This window comes from Drosophila rhopaloa, unplaced genomic scaffold (assembly GCF_018152115.1).
Source record: "Drosophila rhopaloa isolate 14029-0021.01 unplaced genomic scaffold, ASM1815211v1 contig_2, whole genome shotgun sequence".
Taxonomy (NCBI): domain Eukaryota; kingdom Metazoa; phylum Arthropoda; class Insecta; order Diptera; family Drosophilidae; genus Drosophila; species Drosophila rhopaloa.
Window position 1 is genome coordinate 7074613 of NW_025335083.1, and position 27313 is coordinate 7101925.

At 38.2% G+C, this 27313-nt stretch overlaps 2 protein-coding genes across 3 annotated transcripts in view; one reads left to right on the forward strand and one right to left on the reverse strand.

The window, feature by feature from the left end:
• The first annotated feature begins 2843 nt into the window (after positions 1-2843).
• LOC108043023 (mucin-17) overlaps positions 2844-27313 on the forward strand; it is a 33555-nt gene continuing 9085 nt past the window's right edge. Inside the window, exons 1-3 of one of the 2 annotated variants that reach the window (XM_044460092.1) lie at positions 2844-3061; positions 3136-3211; positions 16904-17143. In XM_044460092.1, the coding sequence (XP_044316027.1) occupies positions 16912-17143 (232 nt within the window). In that variant the 5' untranslated portion in view covers positions 2844-3061; positions 3136-3211; positions 16904-16911. The remainder of the gene's footprint in view (positions 3062-3135; positions 3212-16903; positions 17144-27313) is intronic. The other variant, XM_044460093.1, reaches the window with a different exon arrangement.
• Positions 14900-15533, reverse strand: LOC108054034 (outer dense fiber protein 3-like protein 2). The gene is made up of 2 exons (XM_044460094.1): positions 15421-15533; positions 14900-15368 (listed from the first exon to the last, which is right to left on the reverse strand). The coding sequence occupies exons 1-2, from the start codon at positions 15434-15436 to the stop codon at positions 15145-15147; spliced, it is 240 nt and encodes a 79-aa protein (XP_044316029.1). The 5' UTR covers positions 15437-15533; the 3' UTR covers positions 14900-15144.

The window sequence follows — 27313 nt, forward strand, 5'->3', positions numbered from 1 at the left end:
CACTAGCCCACCAGGCGACTATGTGGAGTATCTGATTTCAATGCTGAAATTGAATTGTGAGCGCTGCTTGGCTTCTGTTTGATTTGTGTATATATATTAAAGGGTATACGTATACCCGCTGTTTGCAGGGCGCGTCGGTATTTGTGCTTCTATCTGGCCATATGGACGAATGTTTGTCCATTAAAACGCCATATTTCTGTCCTTATTCCTATTTGTTTATATGGCAAAAATGTAGAAAATCCCCAGACACAACGGGGAGTGCGATACCCTGACAAAAGGATATTCCAGAAAATTTTGTTGGCTTGGAAATAAGATGTAAAATAAAATATGGTCTCACAAAAAAAATAAAATAAAATTTTTTTACCGTAAAACATAACTGGTATTGTTTTAAAAATAAATTCAAATTCATGGTACGTCTAAAAATAAATATGGCCATTCAAAAAAGTATTAGCTTAGTCGGGACACTCGACGGGAGTGTTTTTACTCGTTTCATTTAGAATCGCGTTTTTGTGTTTCTATTTTTAACGGAAATTTCTACTGCAGTGAGTGAGTATCGCGGTTTGACTTCTGATTGACATTTTTTCCCCTTTTTTTTAAGATAGAGCACGCGTATCTCTTTCAATCAGCTCAGCCTCCTCTCATATTTCAGGTTTTGACATATGTCAATGGCAGAAACACAGGAAACTGAAAGATATTGCTTAGGAAATTGAAATAAAAAGGTTTAATAAAGACGCTTTGCCAAAAGTAACGGTTTTAAGCTATCTTTTTTAGCCAAATAAAATGTATTTATTGCATCAAATAACTTTGCTGTGAAAACATTATTTTTCCTGTACTAGGAAATAAATTGTAAAAAGTCAGACATTATTATTTCGTCATTACTAGATATTTTATAAAGAAGTTGTACTTTTTTTTTACAAGTAAAAGAAAATGCTGTCTGGCATTATCGTCACCCGATCATACTTATGCAAATTCGGTAGAAATTGATAAAGTCGCGTGGCTAAAAAAGAATAATACTGCTGTTTTCAACGGTTTCTGTCGAAATCGGAACGAATGAGATGGCTGGCAAAGGTAAGTAGACTTGCTGACCGCACCGTAAAAACACTTAAATTTGCTTTTAACAACTGAAATGCGATTATTAAACTCTGCAGAAATGGTAATCGTAAACTGAAGTCAATGGCTTATTGGGTTTTTTTGACCCGTAAACGAAATCACCTGATCTTTTTACCCAGAACGTGAGTCAGCACCTAAGGGACTTTGGTTAGTTGTGACTAAGGGATAAGCCCAGACTAACAAATGGAATGCAGTTTCTCAACGGCCAACTTAAGAGAGGGTCTTTGGCACGCGCCTCCCGTTCCAAGTGACCAAAATGTTTGACTATTAACCGGCTTTTTGGTCCGCTCCACAAACAGTCCAGCCCATGGATACACTCTCGATTCCAAATTAATCAACCGACTTTCAACGGTCAGCCTCGGACGGCCACAACAACCACCGTTCAGATAGCCCGGGTCCCACCAACATTCCTGACATAATTTCGTGTGTGAGTAAGCAAACGAGTTCGGGAAAAATTAGACGTCATCAGGCAGCCTCAGTTGCCGCTGGCAACAAAGGTGGGACTCACAAAAAGCAGTCTGTGGAATCCACTAAGGTGCAAAGTCGAAGCCCGGCGGGGAAATTAAAATTTTTAATATTCTCAGGACTCGACTCGGTTAAACTTTGCCAAATTTTAAATTGGCTAGATTTCTAAGGGTGGCTAAACAAAATAAAACAAAATGTTTAAGAAATCAAGGAAATCTATTTATCGTTAGCCATTCAAAATACGAAAAATGTATTGGGAATAAAACATACTTCCCAGCGGAAGCAACATGTTGCGAATAATCCAGCAGCAAATTAAATTTTTGCCGGCTCGCAAGTTTTGTCTTCGATCTTGGGCTGGAAAGTTCGCTTCGAACTTAAAATCAGCGCCGACGTAGCCGGCTCAAGCACAGTGATGTCCTAATCGGAGGAAAAATAGCTAGATATGTATTTAACTTTAATTAAGAATGTTATATTTTTTATTTTTTCGGTTTTCCCTTGACTGTATATCGGTAGTTGTTTACCAAATTTTGTTGCATTTAGTTTTGATATTTAAGATTTAGTTATGAAAAGAAAAGGAAAACCAAACTTTAACATAATTTTTCTATTAAGTTTAAATTCAAAATATTTTGAGTAACTAAAAACTTTCAGTTAAAAAAAAATATTTTCGTTCAAAAACATGAGTGGAAAAAATTAATTTTAAAACTTAGTTATTAGGTATGAGATTTCAAGATACATTCTATAAAAATTCGGTTTTTTAACTCAAAAATCTACTAAGCAAAAGAAAAATCTGTTTAGGTAACAAAACTTCGAGTTAAAAACGCAATTTTTATAATTTTCATACCTTTTTTAATATTTCTTACTTATAAAATAGGAAAGGTATTAACCTACCACTCAATTAATAATTTTTTAGCATATGTTTAAAAATGATAATTAAATTAAATTAAATGTGATAAATAATTTAAATGTGCGAATGCGGGGATATGTTTCTTGTAAAACCTTAATAAAACTCCACATTTCGATCAACATTTGCTGGAAAAGAGCCGATCCGACATCGCCGCTCAAGCCTAACATTGCGACTTGAACTTGCCGCCGTTCGAAGCCGGGGCGTGCATTGGGGGCAGGGCAGGGTGGGGCGGGGCGGGGTGGGTGTGTGTGTGAGCGAGCTTGGTTACCGCCGACGGCTGCAACAACAAAAGGCAAACATCGCAACTCTGATGTCGATTTTTTTGTCGGACCGCGCTTCGTTTATTTTAGTTAGTAACGAGATTTCGAGCGCTCAACGTTGACGTCGCGGCTGAAAATCGGCTAAAGGCCCGAGCAGAAAAAGCTCCAATACAGTGCGTATTCCCTATGCTGAACGACTCGCCAGTGAGTGTGTGATTGTGTGCGGGCGCAGACATGAAGTGAATAAGAAATTGGAAAAGCACTAAAACATAACATATATGTAAAATATAAAAAAACGCAAAAGAAAACGCAAGAAACGTGGGTAAGGCCAAAAGCGAGGCAGAAACCGACAAAAAGCAACAGCAACAGCAACAACATTAGCTCGGCGATAATCAGAAAATATTTCTTTAAGCCCATCGCATCGCGCGCCTCAAATCGAAAAAGCGCGAAATATTTATTTCGGCCCCAAAACGTAAGTGTCTGCATGTGCAAGTCGATTTGTACTATATACCATATACTATATAGCCACATATGTGCAAGTATTAGGCACAACAAACTAGGGGACACTTATTATAAATAGCAATAGCAACAAAACTTATACAAAAGTTGTTGATTGTCGGTTGCCAAGAGTGAAATTATTGAACAAGAAATTTGTTTTTGTTCAGGAGGGTTAGCTTGGTGATTTTGAGTCCAACGAAGCGGGGCAAAATGCGCCAAAATATTTATTGGCCGTAAATATACGGCTTATGTGCAATAGTCAAGGAAATGTGGAAGTAATCGAGACTAAAACAGTCTTCTAAATGAAATGCACAAAACTGATCGAGCTTGCATTATTAATTTTTTGAAAATGTATTAATTTGTTTAATAACTAAATGTTTGAACTATGAACCCCTTCCACTAAATTTCGTTGCTATTGTGATAAAAATCACCATACGGCAAATAATTTCTTTAAAAAAAAATTTATGTTTTGAGAACAGAAGATCCTGAAAGTACATTGATCCTTATAAGATTGGCTCAAATAAAATAATAAATAACGTAAAATCGTAGTATTTTTAATTGAGAACAGATCTTCTTATCCATTTCCCAAAGTTGAGAATAACTTATTATTTTAAATTAATAGTTTTTGGCTCCTATGTACGATATTTATACTAAGAACTAAAGCAAAAAACTTGATTAAATCCCAAAGTGCTTAATTATGGGAATTCCCAGTCAATAGTTTTAGCTTGACAACAAAATTTGTTCAGGTGTTGAAAATCTTGAGGTGATCAGCTTTCCTCGGAATACTCGAAATATGTTTACCCACACTTCCTTCGAATTCGATGAAACTGTTCGAACAAAACTTCTGGTTAATTCGCCTTAAATGGTGGATGAGGTGTCTAAGAGATTGTTTTGCTTCGTAAACATACATAGTTCAGTTACCTGTGCGATACCACTGACAAACAATTGAAATGCCCCCCCAACTATGTACTATTTCATTTTGCTCTTTATTTCTGTGTACTTTTTAGCGTTCACAAATTGTTTGCATTTCGACTGGCAGTGACTAAGTGCTGATTTTTACGATTACAGGTGTTTGAAATGTATTCAAAATGTATGAGGCTCTGTTACCATTATTGCCACTGCCGCCAATGTGTGTTGTATGATGTGTGGGGCAGATGAAATAAAGCCATTCGGCAGCAGCCCAGACCTTACAAGGTTCATTGCTACTTGTCACAATTTTTTCCTCAGCCGTCGTTTGGCTGTCTGCCGTTTGTCTGTTTCATGTAGGCTTGCTGTATAGATAATAAACATTAAGCTTAATGGCATTGTCGCTGGGCTATCCAGCTATAGCTATCCACAAACAACAACTACAACTACAACAGAGGCAAGTAAATCAACAATAAACAAATGGCAAGCCACGCGTGTCTGCCTTTTAGCCGTGGCTTGTGAACTTTTCTTGTGGGTTTTTTCTCCTTTCTGACAGCTTCTATAGCGTGTTAATTCAGCCAGCCAGTATTGTATTGAAATCTTGTTCCTCAATTTTTGGCACATTCATTTGGGGATTCTTTGCAAATTAAGCGTCGTTTCTTCACGATTATAGAAATTTTCGCAGCTTGTTGTCGGTCAGGCGCCCCACAGTCATCCGTAAATAAATTTGTTTATTATGGCCGCAATTAGTTGATTTAAATTATTAACTTTGGCGCACTAATGCCCGAGGTTCAAGGTTAAGGATGGCCATTTAAATGAATTGTGTGTTGTTGAAGTACACACAAATAAATATAAATCATACATCTAAATGCATGCGAAATCTTTTGTCCGACCGCGTAGAGTTAAGAGAATTATTATAGAATAATTTCTGTTACGTGAGATTAAGCAATATGCTCTGACAATGTCGCGTGTTGATGATAGTTCAGCGATGTTTTCCATTTTTACCTGACTATATATCTTTCACGTGCGCACAAGCACCTAGCAAAATTGTCACCAGTCAGAGAAGACAACTTAACTTAAGATCGGTAAGTTGGGTCAGAACAATTGGGGCATTTTAAATAGGTATTTGAAAGTATTTTAAGGGGGGTAATATGCTTTGTATATTTTATATTGATTATTAATATTAAATTATTTTTAACTGACTTCCGAATAAGGAATATTTTGATATATCTTACTTTTATATCTATTATACTCAACTTGAGACTTCCTGCAGACCCAAATGCTCATGCTTTCAACTTAAGCCGCAACAAAGAAGCGCAAGAATGAAGTATAAGCAATGTGGCTAGTATAAAGCCGTTACCACTTTAAATATACCCACTTCATTCATAGGCAAATACCAAAGGCAGGCATGCCAAACAAATCAAACACAGTGCACAAATGGCTTGCAAAACGACAAAGACAAGGCGACGACGAAAGCGGAGACCAGAAAGAAGTCGCAAACTGCAAAAAATCATTTAACGCATTTTAACAACGCTCATTACCGATTTGAAGAAGAGGGGGCACTTGAACCCCGCCTCCGGCCCCGCCCCTCGCCCACAAACACGGCACGTGGACCCATTTAAAGTAGTGCAGACAGACCATAAAACCAAAATCCAGCGCCGACAAACTCGCACATATCTTCAATATGGCCAAAAATATTTGTGAATTTTTATGAATGAAACGCAAAATGTGTTGAATTTGAATTGCTGTTGGTCGTCTTCCAACTTTTTGCTCACATTGCGTGGCATCGCAGATATGTACATGGCTTGCATGGCTAAATAATGAGCATTTTTCAAAACTTAAACCTCTTACGTACAAAATAGCCACGAAAACAGCCTGCAAAAATCGGATGGATTAACTAAGTCAGGGTACTACCCCCACATATAATTTTCTTTTAATTGCCCACCCATAAAAAGTGAAAACATAAATTTAATATAGGCACTTAAGCCACATAAATAAATAGGGGAAAAAAATGGATTTACTCTCGGGCATTTTTCGCTCACTAAATATTAAATCAATTAATTTGCTGCATATTGGTTACCAGGAAACGAATTTATATTTAATTTTTTTCCTACGTCACATCTGGCATTGAAAAATACCCAGTTGCTTGATTCACCTGGACATTATATTTGCTCAAAATCCAATAAGAGTCAAATATACACTTTTTTACTGACCAACTGTGACAACTGTTGGTCAAAAAGTGAAGTAAATAAATATACAACTTTTAATGATAAGAAAATAAACAGAAACACTGAGGGCGACCAAAAATCAACTGATATGTATGTCTCCAGACAAATCGAAATTGTTTCAATATTTGCTTCATAACATTTTAAACAGTTTACTTTATAGCTTGTAATCAAATGAATGTCGTTTATATTTTGAAACAAATTGCCCCTCGACAAGGTAAACAGTTGAATTACCTGTGAGTAATTTTGGCTAAGATTGTTTGAGATGACTTAACCAGCAACTTCCAATTTCCGGTCACCACTTGATGTTTTTTTTTGCTGACTCATCTGAAATATTTTTTAAGAGAGTCTGGAGGGAAAACCTTCGAAACAGATGCAAAAATTCTGCAGAATAGCTTTTACAAGATTTATTCATTTTCGGTTGAAATTCATGAATACACAAATGCATGGGGTCCACATGAAGTCGATGAAAAAATTTCACAAATGACTTGAGCCGGGCTTTGTTTATATTTTTGGGCGAAACCTGTTTCCATATTTCTGCTCAAGCCAAAATCATAACAAAAACATCAACATTTCATCGGTAAGAAAGATGGGCATGCATATTATTTTTGGAATTTTGTGAGCTTAGATCACTTTGGAATTGAACAAAGTGGTTCTGGCCGAAATGCGCATCTAATTACACGAGGCTGTGGCGCCATTTGGCCAGCATTGAAAATCGAAATGCCACAAAAATAATTCAATAAAGGCGCCCAGCAACCTTCGTACGTGTAGTTTTAATTAATTTGCTTTCCGAAACACAAATATTTAAAATCGCCATGGCGCCCTCAACAATTCCAAAGCGTGTGTAAAAATTATTTCGCATGTGGCGGCCTCATTTTGAAATGATATTGAATATCGATCGGCTGGGCTGTGTTTGTCCAGCCCCGTTTTGACTCATCCGTATTTAGTTTCGGGTTTTTTCTGGTAGTATACTATTTATTGCAGGCATTAATCACCTGCGCTATAAACCGCAAATAATACCTTTCCGTCTGGGGAGACTTGTTTCGTCTTGACTTTCTGAGGGTTTCCGTCGAGCTGAACATATTCGAGCAATTTATGAATTCCCATTAAGCTAAATGTTCAATTAGCGCTAGGGCGTGATATTTTTGTTAATCAATGTCAGTTGGGGATATAAAATCTATATGGCAATAGGGCTAAGGGAAACTACCAATAAAGGTTCGGAAGTTCAGGAAGCAGAAACAATTTTACCTTGTGCTTAAAAGATTTTTGTAAAGATATTTCGAAAGAATTTACTATAATTAAAAAAGTCCATCCTCCGCAATATATTGTCTCATATGCAACAAACAAATTCATCAACTATTCCCATAGCCCCAATTCATGTAAGTTAAAAGCCCTTTTGACTTGGTATCGAATGCACTAAGGCATTCTTTTGACAATCATTACTTGCAGTAAAGTTTCCCCTGCGGAAACTTTGGGCCAAGTATATTCTCTGCATTTCAAGTTGTTGATTTTCGGTGTTTTTTCCTCTGTTTTTGTTGCCATAGCATCCACATGTAGGCGAAGTGCCACAAAGCTGTTGTAAGTATCTGGTGGATACAAAATTTATAACAGGGAGCAGGAAAACTTTCGACCAGGCCCAAAACCCCGCCATCGCTACCCGTTCCCAAATTGTAGTTATAGCAAAACAAGCGTAAACAGAAACCTTTTCCGGGAGGACAGGGGTAAATATTCATGCACAATTTGCATTTTGAGGCAGCGACTCGAAAGCAGCAAAGCGTCGACTACTTTACATCACATTTTTGTGTCAAATCAGCGCAAATTTGAAGGCGTTTAGACAGCCCGCCCCGAAGGCAGAAGTGAACGACCCACGGTTTCGCCGGCACATGTAAGCCAAATTGGGCAGCCTTCTTGGCCCTCTCCCCCCCTTCCACCTCTCCACCTCTTGCCAACCAACCGACCGCCGCTTTTAGAGCCCTGGAAAGCGAACTTGCGGCTAGTCGCAAAATGCAGAGCAAACATTTTAAACAAAGTGTCAGGAACGAAACGTGGCGCTGACACAGACACACTCCCAGATGGAGTCATTGTCTTCAGATAAGGGGTAGTTGCCAAATAGTCAAGATTCGAAAGAATTCTACCAAAGGAAGGATGATTAAACAAATTGGATATTCAATAAGATTTGTACGTTTTCTAGCCATATCAAGTTATAATTTCTCAACATAATGTTAAGGTACTTGTTTGTAATAGTTACCTATTTGAGAACACAAATTCGCAATCTCAATATCGAAAGACAAATCTTCATATAATCTGTTCTTACAGATCTTTTAGGCCATCAAAAATATTTAGAGCATGAAAGAAAATGTTTCCGAGAAAGCAAATTGTCTTAATGAATTTTCCCTTTAAGTGCTAAAAACAAAAGATAAGATTTAGACTTTTAAATATGTTTTTGAATTAATATTCTTAAAACCTTAGAATACTTTTTAAAAATTCGATTAAATTTTGTATTTATTTATTATTTAATTTTGGTAAGAAAACAACTTTATATAGATTGAGTGTATAAATGATGTGTTATATTTTGGGTTTTTTAAAGAATATATAGTAGGTATTATTGTAATGCTTTCTTAAGTAATAGGCGGCGTTTATGTGTATAAGGATTCGTTGTTTAGGTAAGTTTTCGTTAGTGATTGGTGTTTGTTGGGCAAATATGTTCTCAAGCCAAGCCCATCCGAATTTACGATTCCCTTTCCATACCACGCATGGTTTTATCTATTTGCCTGCTGTGAAACAAACTCTATCGATTTGTGCAGCCACCCATCCAAGAATTATTTACGAAACATCCTCCATCCTGTGTTCTGTTGCTTTTGCTGTCAAAATGAAAATTCGCATACGGAAACCACAATAATTGCTGCCATAACACTCGCACTGACGTCGACGACAGGCCAACAGCAGCAGCAGCAAACAAAGTTGCTCGTTTCATTGGCATTGGGGGTCGGTTGATTTTGTTTTGGGTTTTTTAGTTATTGGCCTCTTTACAACAGTTGCAGTGCACAGTTTTGCGGCTTGGTCATCAACTCGTTTTCGGCGTGCCAACAAGTCGACGAGAGGAAGCGACGCCCAAAAGTAGCGCAAGTGCAAGAGTATCTGGGATCTGAAATCTGAAATCCGAAATCCGAAATCTGTGTATCTGTGTATCTGTGCCGTGGCCCACATTTGCCGGCCATAATTGAATTCCCACGAATCACAATTTTACCCCAAGTTCAAGTTGAAGCCGCCGCAAAAGGCCGACGGTGAAATGCCGCCCAAATTAGATAAACATGTAAATGATTATTGACACAAAAAGGTTGCTCCGCAAAGGAATGAATAAATTCAGAATATGTAATGTGCATATGAATAATAAGAAAAGGACACAACTGGCGATACAAATTGACGTTTTATTTGCCTTTCACCTGATGACAGACGACAGCAGACAGACAGAGGAGAAAGGACCCCAAGGATTCAGACAGACTTACCAAAAACCTCATAATGAAGTAATTGGCTGAGTTTGTCTTTGGCCAACAACGAAAGTTGTTGGGATGCGGCTTTAAGATAGAAATGTATCTGAATCGGGGTGGCTTCTCCATCGAAGATACATTAAAAGTTCGCTCTCCCGCTTTGACTTTCAAAATGTGAATGCACTTTTGTTGTACGTGACAGGTTTTTGTTGCTCCACTTTTGTTTTCTTGTTTTGGTTTTTTCGCTTCTTTTTTTTCGCTGAACAGCAGGAAGACGTTCAGCGTTAGGGTTTATTGACTTTTTGACTCACATTAAATGGGTCTTAAATTCTTGAAAACTTTTAATGCGATAGCTTAGTTTAAGCTGACCGACGATGACTTTCAGCAGCTTTATGGGGATCTTTCCGGCTGACTGAAGTTAAGGTAACCGTTTAAAGGTATTCACCAAAAACAGAGGGAAGCAAATATTGCGAAAATAAATTTCATATTCATAAACGGGGTTCTCGATGTTTCCCAAAACAATTGGGTCAACCAAACGAAAACCAAGCAATTAAATTAATAGTTTTATTTGCTGTGACTAGTTCGGCATAGACGCTCAATTTTCCCCAATTTTAGCAGGCACATTAAATACGCGAAAAATATTTTTTAGCACTCACTTAAACAAGTCACGTGCGTGGAACAGGGTCGATTATGGCTAATCAAGGGGAGGTTAGACCAAAGACAACAACTCAACTTAGTAATATCAATTAAAATCGGAAATAGAATAAATAAATCCAAGTGCGTGTGAGGTCAGCTCGAATCGAAGCTCCGACTTCCTTTAACCCTGTAATGACCCTTCAATCAACGTGCCTGTGTTTGTCAGATGGACTGAATCAATTGCCCGGGGCTGTCAAATTAACATTATCTTTTGTTACGAATACGTTTTGTTTTGCCAAAAGTGTTTCATTGATTTTGATTGCCTGAATTGCTAATGACAGTTATCCGAATGGATTCGGATGAGACGAATATTAAGCATGGGCTAGGAAGTCGTGCATGATTTCCTTCTAGGTTTTCCGGGTATAATAGAATATAATGAAAATATGGCTTTTTCTTAACCCCTTAAAGAATGTAGTAAATAATATGTTTGTATACATGTTTTTCAAAATAAGTTTAATAGAAACATAAGCAACTAATGAAGGGTCCTGAACAAAAATAAAGCTTTTGGAGTTACAATAATATATTTCCACTAAAACTACGAAAATTCCTTTTTATGAAAAATATTTAAATTACGATACTTTAATGTATTTTTAAAATTCGTTTAATTAAAAAAGTAGTGTCATGAACGAAAAGAAAACTTTTAATCTAATGTCTTTCTACTTTATATTTTAAACAAAGTTTCAAACTAAGTTTATTTTAAAACAAGAGAGAACGCTATAGTCGGGTGTCCCGACTATCAGATACCCGTTACTCAGGTAAAGGGAGTGCGAGGGAGATGGAGATAGAAACTTTGATCACGCATAACTTTTTAACGAATGGTCCGATTTGAAAATTTTCTTCTACATTTCGATAGGTATTGATAAACACAATAAAACTGCATTTTTACTTTTCCGAAATATTTAAATTTTTAAAATCGTATATAAGCGATTGTGGGCGTTAAAGGGGGCGTGGCACCTTTTTGAAACAAACTTGCGCTGCGTAGGAACTCCTAGAATCTGCATGCAAAATGCCAATCTTCTAGCTCTTATAGTTTCCGAGATCTCAGCGTTCATACGGACAGACAGACAGACAGACGGACAGACGGACAGACGGACATGGCTATATCGACTCGGCTAGTGACCCTGATCAAGAATATATATACTTTATAGGGTCGGAAACGCTTCCTTCTAGCTGTTACATACTTTTGCACGAATACAATATACCCTTTTACTCTACGAGTAACGGGTATAATAAACAAACTATTGTAAAGCAATAAATTAAAATAAATCTTTTAAAGTTATTGGGAACTATTATCGAACATCCGAATCTTTCTATAGTGACAGACATTTAAAGTTACGATTGAAATCTAGTTGTACTTTTTTGAGGCCTCCCATTAAGCAGAATTTCTTAGGCTGCTTTTCAGCAGTAGCCACACCTCCCAGCATTTAAATGCAATTAAGTTCTATGCCCATTTACAATTATCCACTCCGATCATGTGGGCCTGCAAACCTAACTGGCAATTATTCATGCAACAGGCCAGACAGGCTGAGATCGTGCTAAAAATAAAGAAGAATGCATTATATGTACGCTCAAAGCCTGTCAGCCACTTAAGGGCAATCTTCGCTTATTATGGGAATAATAGAGAGCCCGAGTCCGAGTCCGACATGGGATCTAACATACTGAACGAGCCAGGAATAGAATAGAGCAGGGAAAGCGACGCATGTGCTCCACTAAAAATAGACGCAACCATTTTCCAACCGATGACGATGATGGCCCATAAACGCGGAGCAGCCAGCTCACGGATTGACATAAAAGAGCAAGTGGAGTTGTAAAAAAAACAGAGAGTAGTCGTAGTCCGTGCAAACTAGCAGCAGCAGTTATACCCAAGAAGATGAATCAACATTCCGAGCGGTCAACGTACCACGTTCAGGAATGGCACGCCATCGAGGATGGGATGCAGCTTCTGCTGCTGCCTCGGATGATGATGATGGTGCTGCTGATGGGCAGATGGAGATGGCAACCTGCAGCCACGGCTTCATAAAGACAGAGACATCCAGCCAATGGGCAATGCATCGAAAGAGGCTGCTTAAACAAACCAAAAACCCAGCAAGACGGCCACTATTACCCTACTCACGCGAAGATTAGATGCCCTTGAAAGGTGTTCTTGGCGGTGGTTGGAAATAAGATCACTGCATCGAAGATTTACTTGTTTAATTAGGTAAAGGCCATCTTTGGATAGACGCCTTCAACTTGAGAGTTTTATTTAATAGATGTCCGAAGACGGCATAAAATCCAAATTCATTCATTATCAAAATTACCTTTAGATAAAAGACTTCAAATTTGGAATTTAATTTAGTCTTGACGATGACTGAAACGGTAATTCAAACCAAAGTCATTTTTCACATTTTTGATAAGGCTCTAGATAGACGCCTTCAATTTCAGAATTTCTAGTTGAAAATGTCCACCAAATCCGTCAGTTCCGCTAAGGAATTGGATTGTTCACGATTGATTTGACCAATGTTTTGCGAACCATTTTTTCATAATCTATCACATTAGTTTTACAACTTTAACTTAAAGCTCAACTAAAAAGTTTTCTAAAATTATTTAATTTGTTGATGCTTAAGAAACCATTTGACTGCATTTAAGTTCTCCATAATTTTGTCGTTCTGATTTTAATTTCTCTTATTTTGAAACAAATATAATAGGTTATGCAGGACTTACTCAATTTTATTGCTTTTTGGTTAGTTTAAGTAGGAAGTTCAAGTAAATTAAATTAAAATAAAATAAATAAATTGAATAAGCCAATTTTCTTACAATATGAAGAAGACGCTGCCTCTATTTTACAAATGCACGGCATCAGTGATAACACCTTTGGCAAAGAGTATAATACGAAGACTGAGTAAAAGCGGCGGCAGGCAAAAATGAGCAAAGATGCCAGAACGTAACATTAAAATAAACGCGCACAGATAAATCTTCGGGTCGAAGAGGGGTTGGGTGCGGGGCGGGGGAAGAGCTCCCCAGTTTCCGAGCTCCCGAGATCCCCGCCCTTCCCTCATCCCCATCCGCATCCTGCAGCAGCGAAAATGCAATCAAATGCGGACTCCCGTCGGTGTGCCTGTGCGAATACGTGATGTCCAGGCGGCGGTCAGCTTGAGCATCTGCAAAATGCACGCACATCGCACATCCGTGAAATTCCTGAGTCGCTGCTGCTGGTGCCATGCATTTACGTTGACGTTGCAATTACAACTGGGCTGGCAGCCATCGCATCAGATGGGTGGGGGGGGGGAGAGGTCTTCGGGAGGTCTCAGTTAGTCCAAAGCCCTTTCCTTTCTGAACATTCCCACGAAGAGGTCCAGTGCACAGAAAGAAACGCGGACCATGTGTGACTTTATAATGACCGGTCAAAGTTTAACACTCTGGTGGGAAATTCATTTAAAAGTGTTACCAATTTTGTAAGCAGAACAAATATATAGCGAAAATAATCGCTCTTAAAATTCAAGTTACTTACATTATTACTTACATTTCCAGTCTAAATCACTTGTTTATTTTACTGAATTTTGCCAATCAGCACCACATTTAAAAACGAATTTCCTGATTTTAAAAGTTCGACTTTTTCAAACAGTTTGTATTTAGAAAATAAATATGGCTTTATAAAAAGATCTTTTGACCATGTTTTGACTTACTAAGTTCTTTAAGTTAAATAGTTGTTTTTTTATATTATCAAAAAAATTACCACATAAATCCCAAACACAAAAGATATTTTTCTGTGTACCAGTGCCATCCCAACCCGAGTCATGTTTTCAGTTCGCTGCCTGTTTACTGTGTGATTATTACAGGCAGCGGGGAAAATAACAGGCTTTCGCTTAGAAGAAGCCAAAAGCTGCTCCTTTGGCCAGTTCACTCAGTCGGCGACTGCGACTGGACTGCAAAGTGAGTTACTTAAGAGCTCGGCCGGCGGCTTCATTACAGTTCCACGTCCTCCAGTCGGGCAGTCACAAAGCCCAACAGTCAGCTGAAGAGCCCTCCTCAAAGCCCTCCACGTGGAGAGTCCTGGGCAAAAGGCTTTTCTGGCCCAACAAGTGGTTGTCGCCGCATTGTGTATCAATACTCGTATCACCGGCCACCGCAGGCTATCATTACTCCCGCCTTCCGCTGCCAATTTGCATTTGGTGCATCCATCTACCCGGTCGATTTGAATGTGTCATCGAATTAATTAAGGAGTTAAAGGGAATTGGCGATTAGTAATCCCAGTTGCCATGGCATCGATTTGAATGCAAATTGTACATACGTCAATGTCTTGCCGATTAATTAATACAAATCAGGGGTTTGTGCGGGTTGTCCCCTAAAGAACCGGTTCAGGGAAATGTGTAAGGGTTCATAAAATCTGTTATTTAATTTCAAAACAATTAGCCACTTGCAATTGATGCGGCTAACAAAGTAAGATGTGGCACCATCATGATATATTTATCTGCTAGAGCTCACTTAATCTGCTAAATAGTTCTGAAATAATTCCTGCATAATAAAACTATTGGTACATAAAGCCTAATTAGAGTTTACTATCACAAGGACTTCCTGGCAGAAACGTTTACTTAAAAGGCATCAGATTCCACACTTTAAGCGAATCTGACGGGAAGTGCCTTGATCCTGGAACTCCCAACCAATATGGAGAACTGGGGGCCCACCGAGTTGCCGTATCGGGTCACCTTATCCACCTTATAAGCAGCTGGGCCAGGACCAAGCTTCTCGTGCTTCCTCCGATCAATTCTGCGGCCAAAAGAAAACTGAGGTCCTTTTTGTCCAAAGCTGCTGGGCAGCATATAGGCTCCAGGTCCAGGTCCTTAAAATTCAGTAAAGTTCGCTTTTTCAGTGAATTAGCGGCTCAAACTTACCATAATTTTTAGACATTTTTACAAAATATTTACAAAATAACTACTCGATTTTTTCAATACTTTTGCAAAATTATTTAAACATCAGTAAAAATTTTGTGAGCAACAAAGTTTGTGTTCGCCGAGAAACGTTAAGCTAAGCTATGAAGCGAAATTAAAAATTACCCGACACACAAAAGTCCAGGAATGTGTGATTGGTAAATAAACATTTATTAAAATATTTCCAATATTATATGCAGTAAAGACCATGGAAAGCTTTAATAAGTCCAATAAAAAACTCTTAAATTAACACATTAAACTACTTTAAAAGTTCTGCTCCACAAATGGATTGATACATTTGCACACCGATTCTCGCAAATTGATTGATTAAATATTTATTTATTGTGCATAACTTTGCAATCTGCTTAATTATCCGTAAATCAACAGCTACTCCCAACGCCCAGACATAAAGAGCAAAAAAGCAACTCACGCTCATTAATTATTAACACCTAGGGCGTAAAAACATTAATTAAATTTTATGCACACGCCACACTAATTAATATTTAATTTGCCTCAAATTGTACAACACTTTGCATTGTTCTAGCCGCTCCCGGAATTCGTTTCACAGTTTCAGTAGTGTACTAATGTATTTTTTTATCAATATTGTATCCGTCAAATACGCTGTTGTATCTGTCAAATACGCTCTTCATTAATTTACATAAGTCGAATATCGTTGTCGCATTTTTAGCAGGCAAATGGCAAATTCTAGTAATTTTATGCAAGTCCAATCTGATCGAATGCAAAGCGTTTTATCAAATTAAGCATCTCACATTCCTCCTGTTACTACAAATGTTAACCGTTAACCAAATTATGTTGACATGAAATATTCATGGCATGTTTGACATAAATCACTTACCATAAAATATTAAACATCTTTATTGTGTTAACCATGCGCTGTTAAGAATGCGAAAACTTAATAAATGCTAATTATATGATTTCGTTTGGCTGAAGCTTGGACGTTTAAATTAATGTGAGCTTTGTTTTGTTTTATACAAAGTTGATTTAATAATAATTCAAAGCGATGAAGCCAATTTAAAAAGTTTTAAAATGTCAAAAGTAGCATTGTTTAAATAAATCAGAATTATCTCATATTTAAACATATTGTAAATCATTTTATGCTTCCTTTCATTAAATTTTATTTCCCAGGGTCAGATGAGTTTGTCCATCACGTTCTTACTATCCAATTGACTTTTTCAATTAGTTCTTTTGGTAACAGTCGCCTTGAACCCTGAACTTCCTCTTTCCCTCCTCAACTTTCACCAGAAACTTATAATAATTTGACATTTTTTAATTCTGAAAGTTTCTGGCTGATGCAGCAGACTTGGTATAAATTAGGGGAAATCAATAAAGAAGAGATATTTGCCCACTTGCATAATAAATACGGATTTAATAATTAGAGAGCTTAAAGTGTTTTATTACAAAGTACCCACTTCATCTTGTATTGCAGCCACAGAAATGCACAGAAGAGAGAAGCACTCGGAGCCATCCCAGCTGAGACTCTGCCTCGAATTTCATCAGGAGGATTCCGGAACAGATCTGCAGATGTCTAGGAAAAAATGCAATAATAACCAACAGCGGCGGGGTCGTCGGAGGCGGATTGATTGGGGGAATTTGTGGGGTGTCCATGGGTCCATCGGCCTGACAGTTTTGATGCTGACCATTTGCATGGCCCACACGTCGACTGCCGGTAAGTGTTGCCAACTGAAAAACTAATAAAATTCCGTTATGAGTCAAATGATTGGACAAGCGACAGTGTAAGGGGTTCGAATGCCAGACGGGGAGGAGCTGGTGCTGAAAGCTGACAGCAACATGCACCAGACACACAAGCCTCAATTAAAAGCACATCAATAACAGTCGCCACCCACTCGATCCGCCCACTCGAACACCCCCACCCCGGGGATTCCCCCACTCCATTTGGCACTTGGCGTGCCAGTTTAGCTCGAGGGTCTGGTTCCTGTGATTTCGGATTTTGATTTATTTAACAATATAGCAACAACATTGCCAATGTCGCAAGCTGTGACTGTGACTTGCTCGACATTGGGGGGTTTGAAATTCGGAGAGGGTTTTTCTTGTCCACTGCTGCCGAGAAAATATTGGAAATTATGCAATTCGTTTTTGTGCATTTGAATGGGGAGAAATTACAAATTGATCGGTGCAGAGAAGTAAAGATGACTTGAAAATGGGAAATACTTGTTAAACGGATATTAAATGTTGTGAAGTGTGGTGAATAGAAAATTGGCAAAGCAAATTGATGCCACGTATCAAATTCGTTATCAATTAGGAATAATCTTCTTTGCTTACAATTCTTTTTATTAAATGTTCCTAGGTTTTTTATAGTAAATTGTCGCGGTTCAACCAGTTCTCCTCTCAATTAACTAACTCTTAAGCACCCGTAATGCTTGTAAACACTTTGTACGTACGTACATGTATCTATTTATCCCCAATTCCCTGGGAATTGCCAATCCACAACCGCAAACGCCACAAAGCATGCTGCAGAAGCGAAAACAACGAACCAAAATAAACTTGTCGCTGCAGTTCGGAGCAAAATTAACACTACCCTGGCATTAGCTCCCTTTGGGCCCTGTTCTCCCAGCCAAAACAAACATCGAGGAGCGGCAAAAAAGGAAAACAAAATGTTTCCCAGCTTTGGTCGCTTAAAAATCCCCCTGAGGCCAAATTTGAAAAGCGCTTTAATCGCTAAGCTGCGTTTAGGCGTCAGATTTTGTGTTCCGACAGGTTCACACCCCTCCCCATAAATTTACCTACGCCCTTTTTGTCCTTTGTATTTTACCAGCTGTTTAAACATTTTTGCTAACTCGGCCGTTGTTATAGTACCTATGTAGCAATGGTTATGGTTATGCTAGACTAAGCACAAAGGTTGGAAAAATTATTGTATCAAAAAAATTAATTTGTGTTTTTACTTGATAATTAAATGTAATGTATCTTATACAAATGAAAATGTTACAAAGTTGACTACGAGTAGCCTTAAACAGTCATTAACTCACATAAATGTATTTAATTAAATTATATAGTTAAAATGTAAATTTAAAATGCAAAATTTTAAGCCGCATCAGTAATTAAATATTTAATCATTTAATTGACGCTTGAATTATTGATTTATTGAGAACAGAACTCCTCCTAAGTGTTTGAAAAAAATGTTTTTAATAGAGTTTAGCAGAACGAAAATGATGTTAAATTTCAATATTTAAATTATTCAATTTTTTAAATGTATGTAACAGTTGTAATGCCATTTTCTATTTAAGCCTGAGTATGCTTTAGTCCAGCCACTTCGCAGTGCCATGTTTTTTGGAGCTCTTTACCACAACGAGCCGCCAAATGAGGCATCCCGGGAAGGAAGGCGGGAAGTGCGGATCCTGGGGTTCCCCGGACTGGCACTCGCGGAAGTGGCGGCTGCGGCTTTTGCATGTGTTTGCTTGGCAGCTGCAATTTTCGTTGGCCATTTTACACGCTATGCCTTTTGCCCCCTGCCTCCCGGATATCTATCTTCCATCTCCTCCTCCCTCTCGGATTATGTTCAAGTTCAGCGCTGTCCCAGCAAAAAAGTTTAAAAGATCCGCCACAAACGAGCGGTGTGGCCTAAAATGCATTTTTAAAAACGGCCATGCTTAAATGTTAAATGGGAAATTCGGAATTTGCTCACTTCATCCGTTGAATTAAATGGGAGTAGAGCAAAACACTTTTGCCCAAAAATACGGTCAAATTGAATTTGGTCAAACGGCACGAAATTAATTTTAATTTTTTATGTGCACCTTTTTAATTTTCAATTAAGTTGTATAGCTACGAATAGACGTAAAGGGTTTAATTCGTATGAATTGGAATTTACCTAAGGCTAAGCCTGCAGGGAAATTGCAAAAAGAAAAAAAGGATAAGGAAAAGATTAAGGCAGTTAAAGTTATTTAAATACACTTACACAATCTGTTTTTAAAGCATTTAAATAATTTTAATTTACAAGCAAATAAATGTATTTGAGGAACAAAAAAGTCGTGGCTAAAATAAATTACTGATATGAAATATACCACAATTTTAAAAATGCAAAATCAAATTTAGTATATTTAGTTGATTTATGTTCCCTACTTCTATAGAGTATAAAGAATAAACGGTTATAGAATAACTGCTTCCTTGCTGACTGCCTTTTTTTTTAGTAACCTAAGAATGGTTCTCGACCATAAACCAAAAACCAAAGCGAAAAATGGCACTCAAACTCTTGTTAAGAGGCACAACAAAGCAAAGAATAAACAAGCCACAAGAAGACCAATGAGAAATGGATGCGTTCGGGTAAATCTGGGGAAGCCAAATCAAACTTGGTCGTAGGGAAAAAAAACCCTGTTTGTATTTTGTGTGCAGCAGTTTTGGCCCCAGGACAATTGTCAAGGTGAAAAGGGGAAACAAAAAGCACACAATTCGACAGAATATAAAAATGAACTACAATTTTGCAAATTTTAAGCACATTTCAGTTGCGTGGCAAAAAAGCGATTTGCATATTTACACCTACACAAGTGCAAACGGGCACCCACACTGGGGCCATCTCACACACAACCCATAACTTGCATACAATAAATCTTGTAACGTCTCGAGAGAAAGACGTCACGTAGCAAGAATGGGATGGAGAAACGTAAGAGACGCTGGATACGTTGCCTTTCCTGCTTCCTGCTCAAGTTCCTGCCCAGCGCTTGTTCCCCGAAAGAAACCAAGCCGAGCAGAAGGTCCCTGCATCCTGCCTCGTCCTGTCTCGTCCTGCCACAGAGCACTCCTGTTCGCCGCAGAGTGACGGTGAAAAATCGTCGCCAGTTCACATGAAAATTGTCAGAGCACTATTACGAAAATGAAAATGAAAAGAAAATCGAGCTCATCATGTGTATATAAAAATACATATTTCCCACTCTACTCCGCCGCCTTGATAATGAGAACCATTGAGCGCGAAAAGGAGAAAAATAAGGAGTAAGTACGAGCATAGAACTGGATTTATATTCATGTTGTGGTCGCCAACAAAAAGCTTTGATAATAGTTTCGGGGTGGGGATGAAAAACATTCAGAGAATGGCTTCACCGGGGACACGGTTTCCGGGATTAAGTGGAGAGATGCAAACAGATACAACTTATAAATAGGAATACGGCTTCGAGTGAGCGAAATTCCACATGAAAAAGGAATGCCAAGCTTACAGAATTTCAAATAAGTAACTGCTGACAAAAGTTGCTTTTCTTACTAAGCATATGTGTAATTATGAATCAATGTAAAAATCAATATAATAAAGAAAAGAGATACAAAATTATTAATTAAATAACTTAAGTCGCTATGAAGAATATAATTAATATAAATATATAAAATATTATATAAAATTATGTATTATATTAATCAACAATAGCCTGAAAAGGCTATTATAATTTTAAAACTTAATAACTGAATGACTTTATTGTGAACAAAAATTGAATGTTTTTTTTCAAAAATAAACAATTTACAAACGATTATTATAAAAGTCAATAACAAAGGAAACTTATCAATTATCAAAATATTAAACTGTTTATAGTTGCTTTTATCACACATAAGTGAATAATATTTTATTCAATTATTTGTCGTCTTATGAAAATTTGTATTTGTTGGCATTTACAGAAGTACTGCTGCCTGAAATTAGTTACCAAACAAAGAATTTCTACACATTCTACGAAACTTTATGTTTATTTTTATTAAAAACATTTCCCCAACAAAATGCTTGAATTAAAACCATTCTGTTGAAATTGATTGACTTTCGCCCAACCTTCTGTTTTATTGCCCGAGCAATAGAACATTGTCTGAGCACCGCAACCACATCATGTTCTCCTATTAACTGGCATCCCGAGCGCCCAGGAAAACCAACATATTGTTACACTAAAAGCCCCTCCTCGAGTCCCTTTTTCTTGGGCGTCTGTCACGTGGAACGGGGTAAATGGATAAATAACGATATGTTTACAGATGGCACTGGGCGAGAGGAAAATGTGGGACACGAATGGCGAATGTGTCGCTGATTTATATGTGAATTTTTATATGCACGTATCTGAGAATGGGCCTGGAGAACACAGAAAGACCCGGCCCGAAAGACAACTCCTTTTCCCAGTTGTCAGATGCCTGTTGCCTCGGCAAACAAATGCGGCGGCGTCTCCGCTCGTCGTCTGAAGAATTTGTATGCAAACAAACGGGGCAAACAGCAAACACCCGGCAACTGGCAGGCAAACAGCACACACGCAGATGCACAAGACAATGTTTTCGAATTTTTGTTTCAACTGCGTGGGAATAGCAAATGTTTTCAAGGCGAGTCCGAGATTTGTTTCGCCTTTTTAGGGACTCCGGCTTAAAGATTTAAACAAATTCTTAAGCACACTTCAACTGCAAAACGGCAAATAGCTGCTCATTTTAAATGCATACTTCATAAATCCTTGTCATAACTTTGTTAGCGAAGTTGAGTTGCCTCTTCTACGCCATCATCCGCCACCCATCTTGTCTTCTTGGCGTTGCGTATACGCAACGTTGGCCTCGCCTCTGCAATTTTATGGCTTATGGCCAGGCCCCCAACCGGCAAACTATTTATCTGACATTTATATGCAATGGCACTGCAGAAGCCATCAGCCATATTGCTAAATTTTCGATCAGGAGTCATCAATAAACGGGAGATGAAGGATCTTAAAAAATAATATGGCTTAAGAATTATTAAAACTAAGATAGTGATAAGTGCTTCTTTTTTATTTCTTTGTCGCACACATCTTTAAAGTGCAATTTTCGTAAAAATTAAAAATACTTATAATATCAAGCATGACCTTAAGACTACTTTATACTTTTTTGTGCGAAAAACAGGTTTCTTTTTCTGTCCTTTATTTGTTTCGTTTTCAAACACCCTTTTATTTACACTACATAAATTATTATGGTCTACCGGAGACTCCTCAACTTCCACCAATTTGCCTCCAAAAACGATTCAACTTCAATTAGCATTACAATGGCCTAAGTCAAGCAGCTTGGCTGTCAGTTGTACCCTTCCTCTTTAAAAAAATATTTTTTTGCCCTCCGTAAGCGGAAAAAAATTCTCCAGCAAACCGGAAATATTTTAATTTCCGCTACCGCTCGTCCTTATTTTTATAATTTTTTTCACTGTTGCCAGCTTTTAAACGTTGCCCGTTTTAATTGCGGAGTTTCTTGTTTTCGTTTTAACCATTAAATTAAAGTAAATACTTTAAGCGTTTGGCAAACAGCAAAAGCCATCAGAGGGCGGAGGTCGACAAATAAAATGGGAGAAAAAACGCACAGGAAAGTAGCGTTAAAATTTGCATAAAATGTTTTAATTCAGGCAGCGGGGCATCCCCCTTTTCCTGCCCGCATTATGTCCAGCTTGACATTTTAAAGACAACAGTGGCCCGGTCCACGCGGCTTAATTGAATTGTTTAATGGAGTCTTACGACAACAGAAAAAAAGGAGCGGAAACGAAAAGGAAAAATCAAAACGGCATAAAATAAAATGCGGGTCGAAGCAGATGCTTTCACCTTTCCGGGCCCACAGCCACTTTCTCCGCCCCGTTAATTTAACGCCACTTGGCAGTCGTAAAAAATGCCAACAAATTGTCGCCTTTGGTCAAAGGAAAGAAAGAAGTCCAACAAAGGAGCAAAGCGAAGAGCGAAAAGGGCTTAAAACAGACAGCAAAAAGGTAAAACGGATACATTATTATCATCGTTATCAGGTCTCCAGCTGTTATCAGCTTATCGGCCCGACTGAAGCGCATTCAATTTGCCATTTTATTAACCTGTCTGAGAACTACCTTCCTCAACTTCCCATCCTCCCAAAACTTTTTCACAATGGCAAAAGTTAAATCTGTTCACATTATTCAAGCATTTACGTGGGGCTTAATCCTAGAAAAACTTTTTCCCCCTCGACCAACCAACCAAGGCAATATTTTTGCGTTTGTATTTGCCATAGATTTGCAATACAATCCCGAGTGTACCACTGGGATTTGAAGCCGAAAAATATTTTCGTAATTTAAAGTTCCAGCTGACTTTGCGCCATAACTATGCCGAAAGCGCGGTAGTCACGTCTGGCAATAAAAATGAGTGTATACTTTTGGCATATGCAAACGCGAAAAGGACTGCTTCTAGTTCAACGCGTGCCTGGCATTTTCTTACAAGTGTTCCAGGTAATTCTATAAAGTTCCATAACTTTGGCGGAAATTATTCGAACTAGATCGTTGCGAAGTTTTCCTTGGCTGCTGCCGAGTTCAGATGGGTAAAATCCACTTTATTGGGGGTCGTTGGTAGTTTATTGCCTCAAATGAAAGGGTTATTAAGGATAAGCAACAGATAAAGGTGAAATATAAATCCTTTCTGATAACAAGCTTAATCAAGAAAATACAGAGGATACACAATGAATGCGGAAACTAAATACAAACTCTAGGAGATCTGTTTCTCTTTCGGCACTTAAAGTGTGCAAACAGTGAGGGCCAACAATCAGCATACTAGCCACAAATACGTATAAACTTGGCCTGTTTCCCCGTAACTAACTGTCATAATACGTGCTCCAGATGCAGCAATAAGCATAATAACACAGGGGAAGGGGCTGGGCTTGTAAGGACAACAATCCTCGGACAGGGCAAACAGAAACCGGAGCTCCAACTTCGGTTTGACTTCCTCCGACCAGGTCAAATGGGTAACAACAGCAAATCTGGGAAAACTTACAAGGGACTCTCACCGAAGTTTGCCCCTTGCTGCTGCCAATGTAAAATTGTGTGTGAAATCGGAAAATTAGTCCCCAAGGAAGTTCATCGAAAGAAAAGCCCGAATATGAACTGCGATGACGATGGCACATATTTTTGGCCAAGACCGAAGGGAGCTTAAAGCGGCTTTAAGTGGTCATCAGCACGATTCGGCGAACAGAATCTGGCCAGGACCGAATTGGACTGACTCGCCATAGTGGATGTGGATGCTGCATGTTGGATGCTGGATGAGTTTGCGGATTCCCAGCTTGTGTAATTGTGGGTTCTGGTGTTTACCATGTCCAGTGGGCACAACGAAACTGTTGCTGTTTTGATAGGGCTTAGACGGTACGCACCGAAACTAAAAAGGACCTCAATGCGTTTAGAATGGGCATTGCTTACAGTATGTGCATATGAATGAATTAATTGGCTTATGTTTCAAGTTTGGTAATATGAACTTAAAGGAGCTCACTGAAAGGGAGTAAGAGTAATGATACATAAATGCAGCAGGTGCAGTCAATTGAGATTTTGTCATATTCTTTATTTTTATTTTCAGTTGATTACTTATTTTATTTAGTTATGCTAATAGCATGCTGTATTTTTGCTTGGTTTTAGTAATAACATAAACCGAAATTGTTAATTAATCAATGTGTTGTGCATAATGAATATACAAGTATATTTTCAATTTTATATTAGAATCTACTTGAAATGAAGCCAGGTTAAATATAAATATAAGCCCAAAAACTGAGGTTAAACTATGACATGAATTAAATAAATCTTTTTCACTAAAAGGAGAATCCAAGCCGCCGCCAAAATATCGTGTTACCATAACTCAAGTCTAGACAAACAATTTGTTATCATTATAAGTACAACATTAAATAATTAATAAACTTTAAAAGTGCACTTAAACCAATTAAGTGAGAAAATCACTAGACAAAATATGACCCAGAAAGAGAAATCCGAAGTCGGCTCACATAACACCGCTAAGATCTTATCAAAATAAGCCAATTGACGAGTGGCCAAGAAAACCAGAAATAAGACAAACATGTAACACATACCTATGCTGTAACTGTGACTGTGACTCGCCTGCGATCGACCAATTACAAAGCCAAAAGCCAACTTGGCAGCAGCAGCAGCTGCCACTTGATAATGTGCCCGAACATTATCCTCTTTTGGCCTAATGCGAAAAGCAAACAGAGGCCAAAAGACACACAACGGCCGAAACTCACACGTGCCGAACTCCGAGAGCAGCAACTTCTAAAATGAAAAGTGTTAAAACTTTTACTTTCGATGCCCGCCAGCTAGCTGGTTTGTGTGAGTTCAGCTTTTTTGAGCTGGCCTAGAGCGAAGGGCCGGCTCGGTGGCATGTAAATTGTAAATTGGCTTTTGAAGAGCCGGGCCGAAAGACGCTGGCCTGGCCAACAAGTGGCGCGCGCTCGTCTCGCTGCGGGTAATTATATTGTGGTCACGTCCCGGCGAGGCATCTGTTTTATGGTGTGTTACACTTTAACGCCGATCTCCGGAGCTCTTCTTCGTCGGGCAAATAGAAAGAGTAGTATTAGCTGGGCTAATGACAACTCTGGTTGAATTAAAAAGAGCCCACATCCAACTAGGACTTGGATTGGCTTTGTGAATGGAACAGAGTGCAGGATCTGGTGCAATCTTCTTCCAAGAAGAAAACCCGATGCGACCAACATGGCGTATGGGTAATAAATGAGCTTGCAAATGTCAGTCAACTAATCAGTAAAAAAATCATAAAAAACTGTTAAATAACTAACCGAATTTCCATATTATAAAGGCCCTAAGGGCAGACATAAATGTTTTTTAAATAAAAAGATAGTATTTCATATACTTATCTTAAGGATAGCTTTAATAACATAAAGAAACAAATGGGACCATTTGCTTATTAACTTTAATTTGTTCTATACCATAACATCTATAATGGTTTTACATTTGTAATTACATACCAACAAATAAATGTATATTATTATTTTTGCATTCCAAAATTTAAAAAAATAATACAAAGAATAGTCTTTTATTACACAATAATATGTTTAGATGCACATATGAAAGTCTCATTTCCCATTCCAATTTAAATGAGTTGGGAAAAACTCTATAATTTCTTAACAAAGCTGTGTGATAATAGCGTTTAGCGACTACGTTCCTGTTAAATTACAAAACAATTTAACTCAATGTCTTGATTCCGGTCCATTTCGTTAGTAAAATAAGTTTATTCTCTAGTTCCAGGTTTAGTATACATCCTTAAAAAAGTTGAACCACTCACAGTTCAACTTTAAATTTAAGAAATACCCGTTTGAACCTGTTGAGGCTAGCATTACTTTCAGATGCTATCGCGTAGAACAGCGTAATTATTGGCATTGCATTTGATTACTAAAATAATTCAGTCGGTGCAATAATAATCCGCTGTGAAATGTATCTGCCAATAAGCAGTGGCTGTCCGCCTCGCAGCCAAGCCCAAATACCAGTATGTGATTACTCAAATTGCTACAATTAGGGCAGATGGACACGTGAGGCTGGCAGGGAGTACCTCCATCGGTTCCGATGGAACACCGAAGTGTTCACCCAGCATTTGTGGATCTTGGCCATGTTTCGGAGGGGATAATGCGCCTAATGACAGCCTGGATGATGAAACAAGGGGCATCTAGTCAGCCGGCTGAGGGCATGCCATTATTAATTTAAATATCCCTCGGACATGGGACATCGTTGTGGGGACAGTAAGGGGCTTTACTTGGGGGCTGGAAATGGGCATGATTACAAATGCTTACACGCCATTGGGGCCCAAATGCGAAATTGAATTGGTATTGTGACTGCGACTGCGATTGTGCCAAATTGTTTGGGCTAACACTCGTGTGATTACTGTTGCATTTCACACGTCTGCGCTGATAATTTGATAGGCTTTCGGGTATTTTGTTTGTATTGCATTGCTAGGTGTGAGATACTTTAATTTAATATAATTTGGGTGGGAATAAAATAACCTTTGTACTTTAACTATCGTAAAAATTAGTTTGGCTATAAAAAAAGGGGATGACTTCCCTTTAACAAGTATTGCTTTGTAAACACTTGTATAGTTTTTAATCTGAGTGTAATCAATGCTGCCCAATTTTAACTAATCCC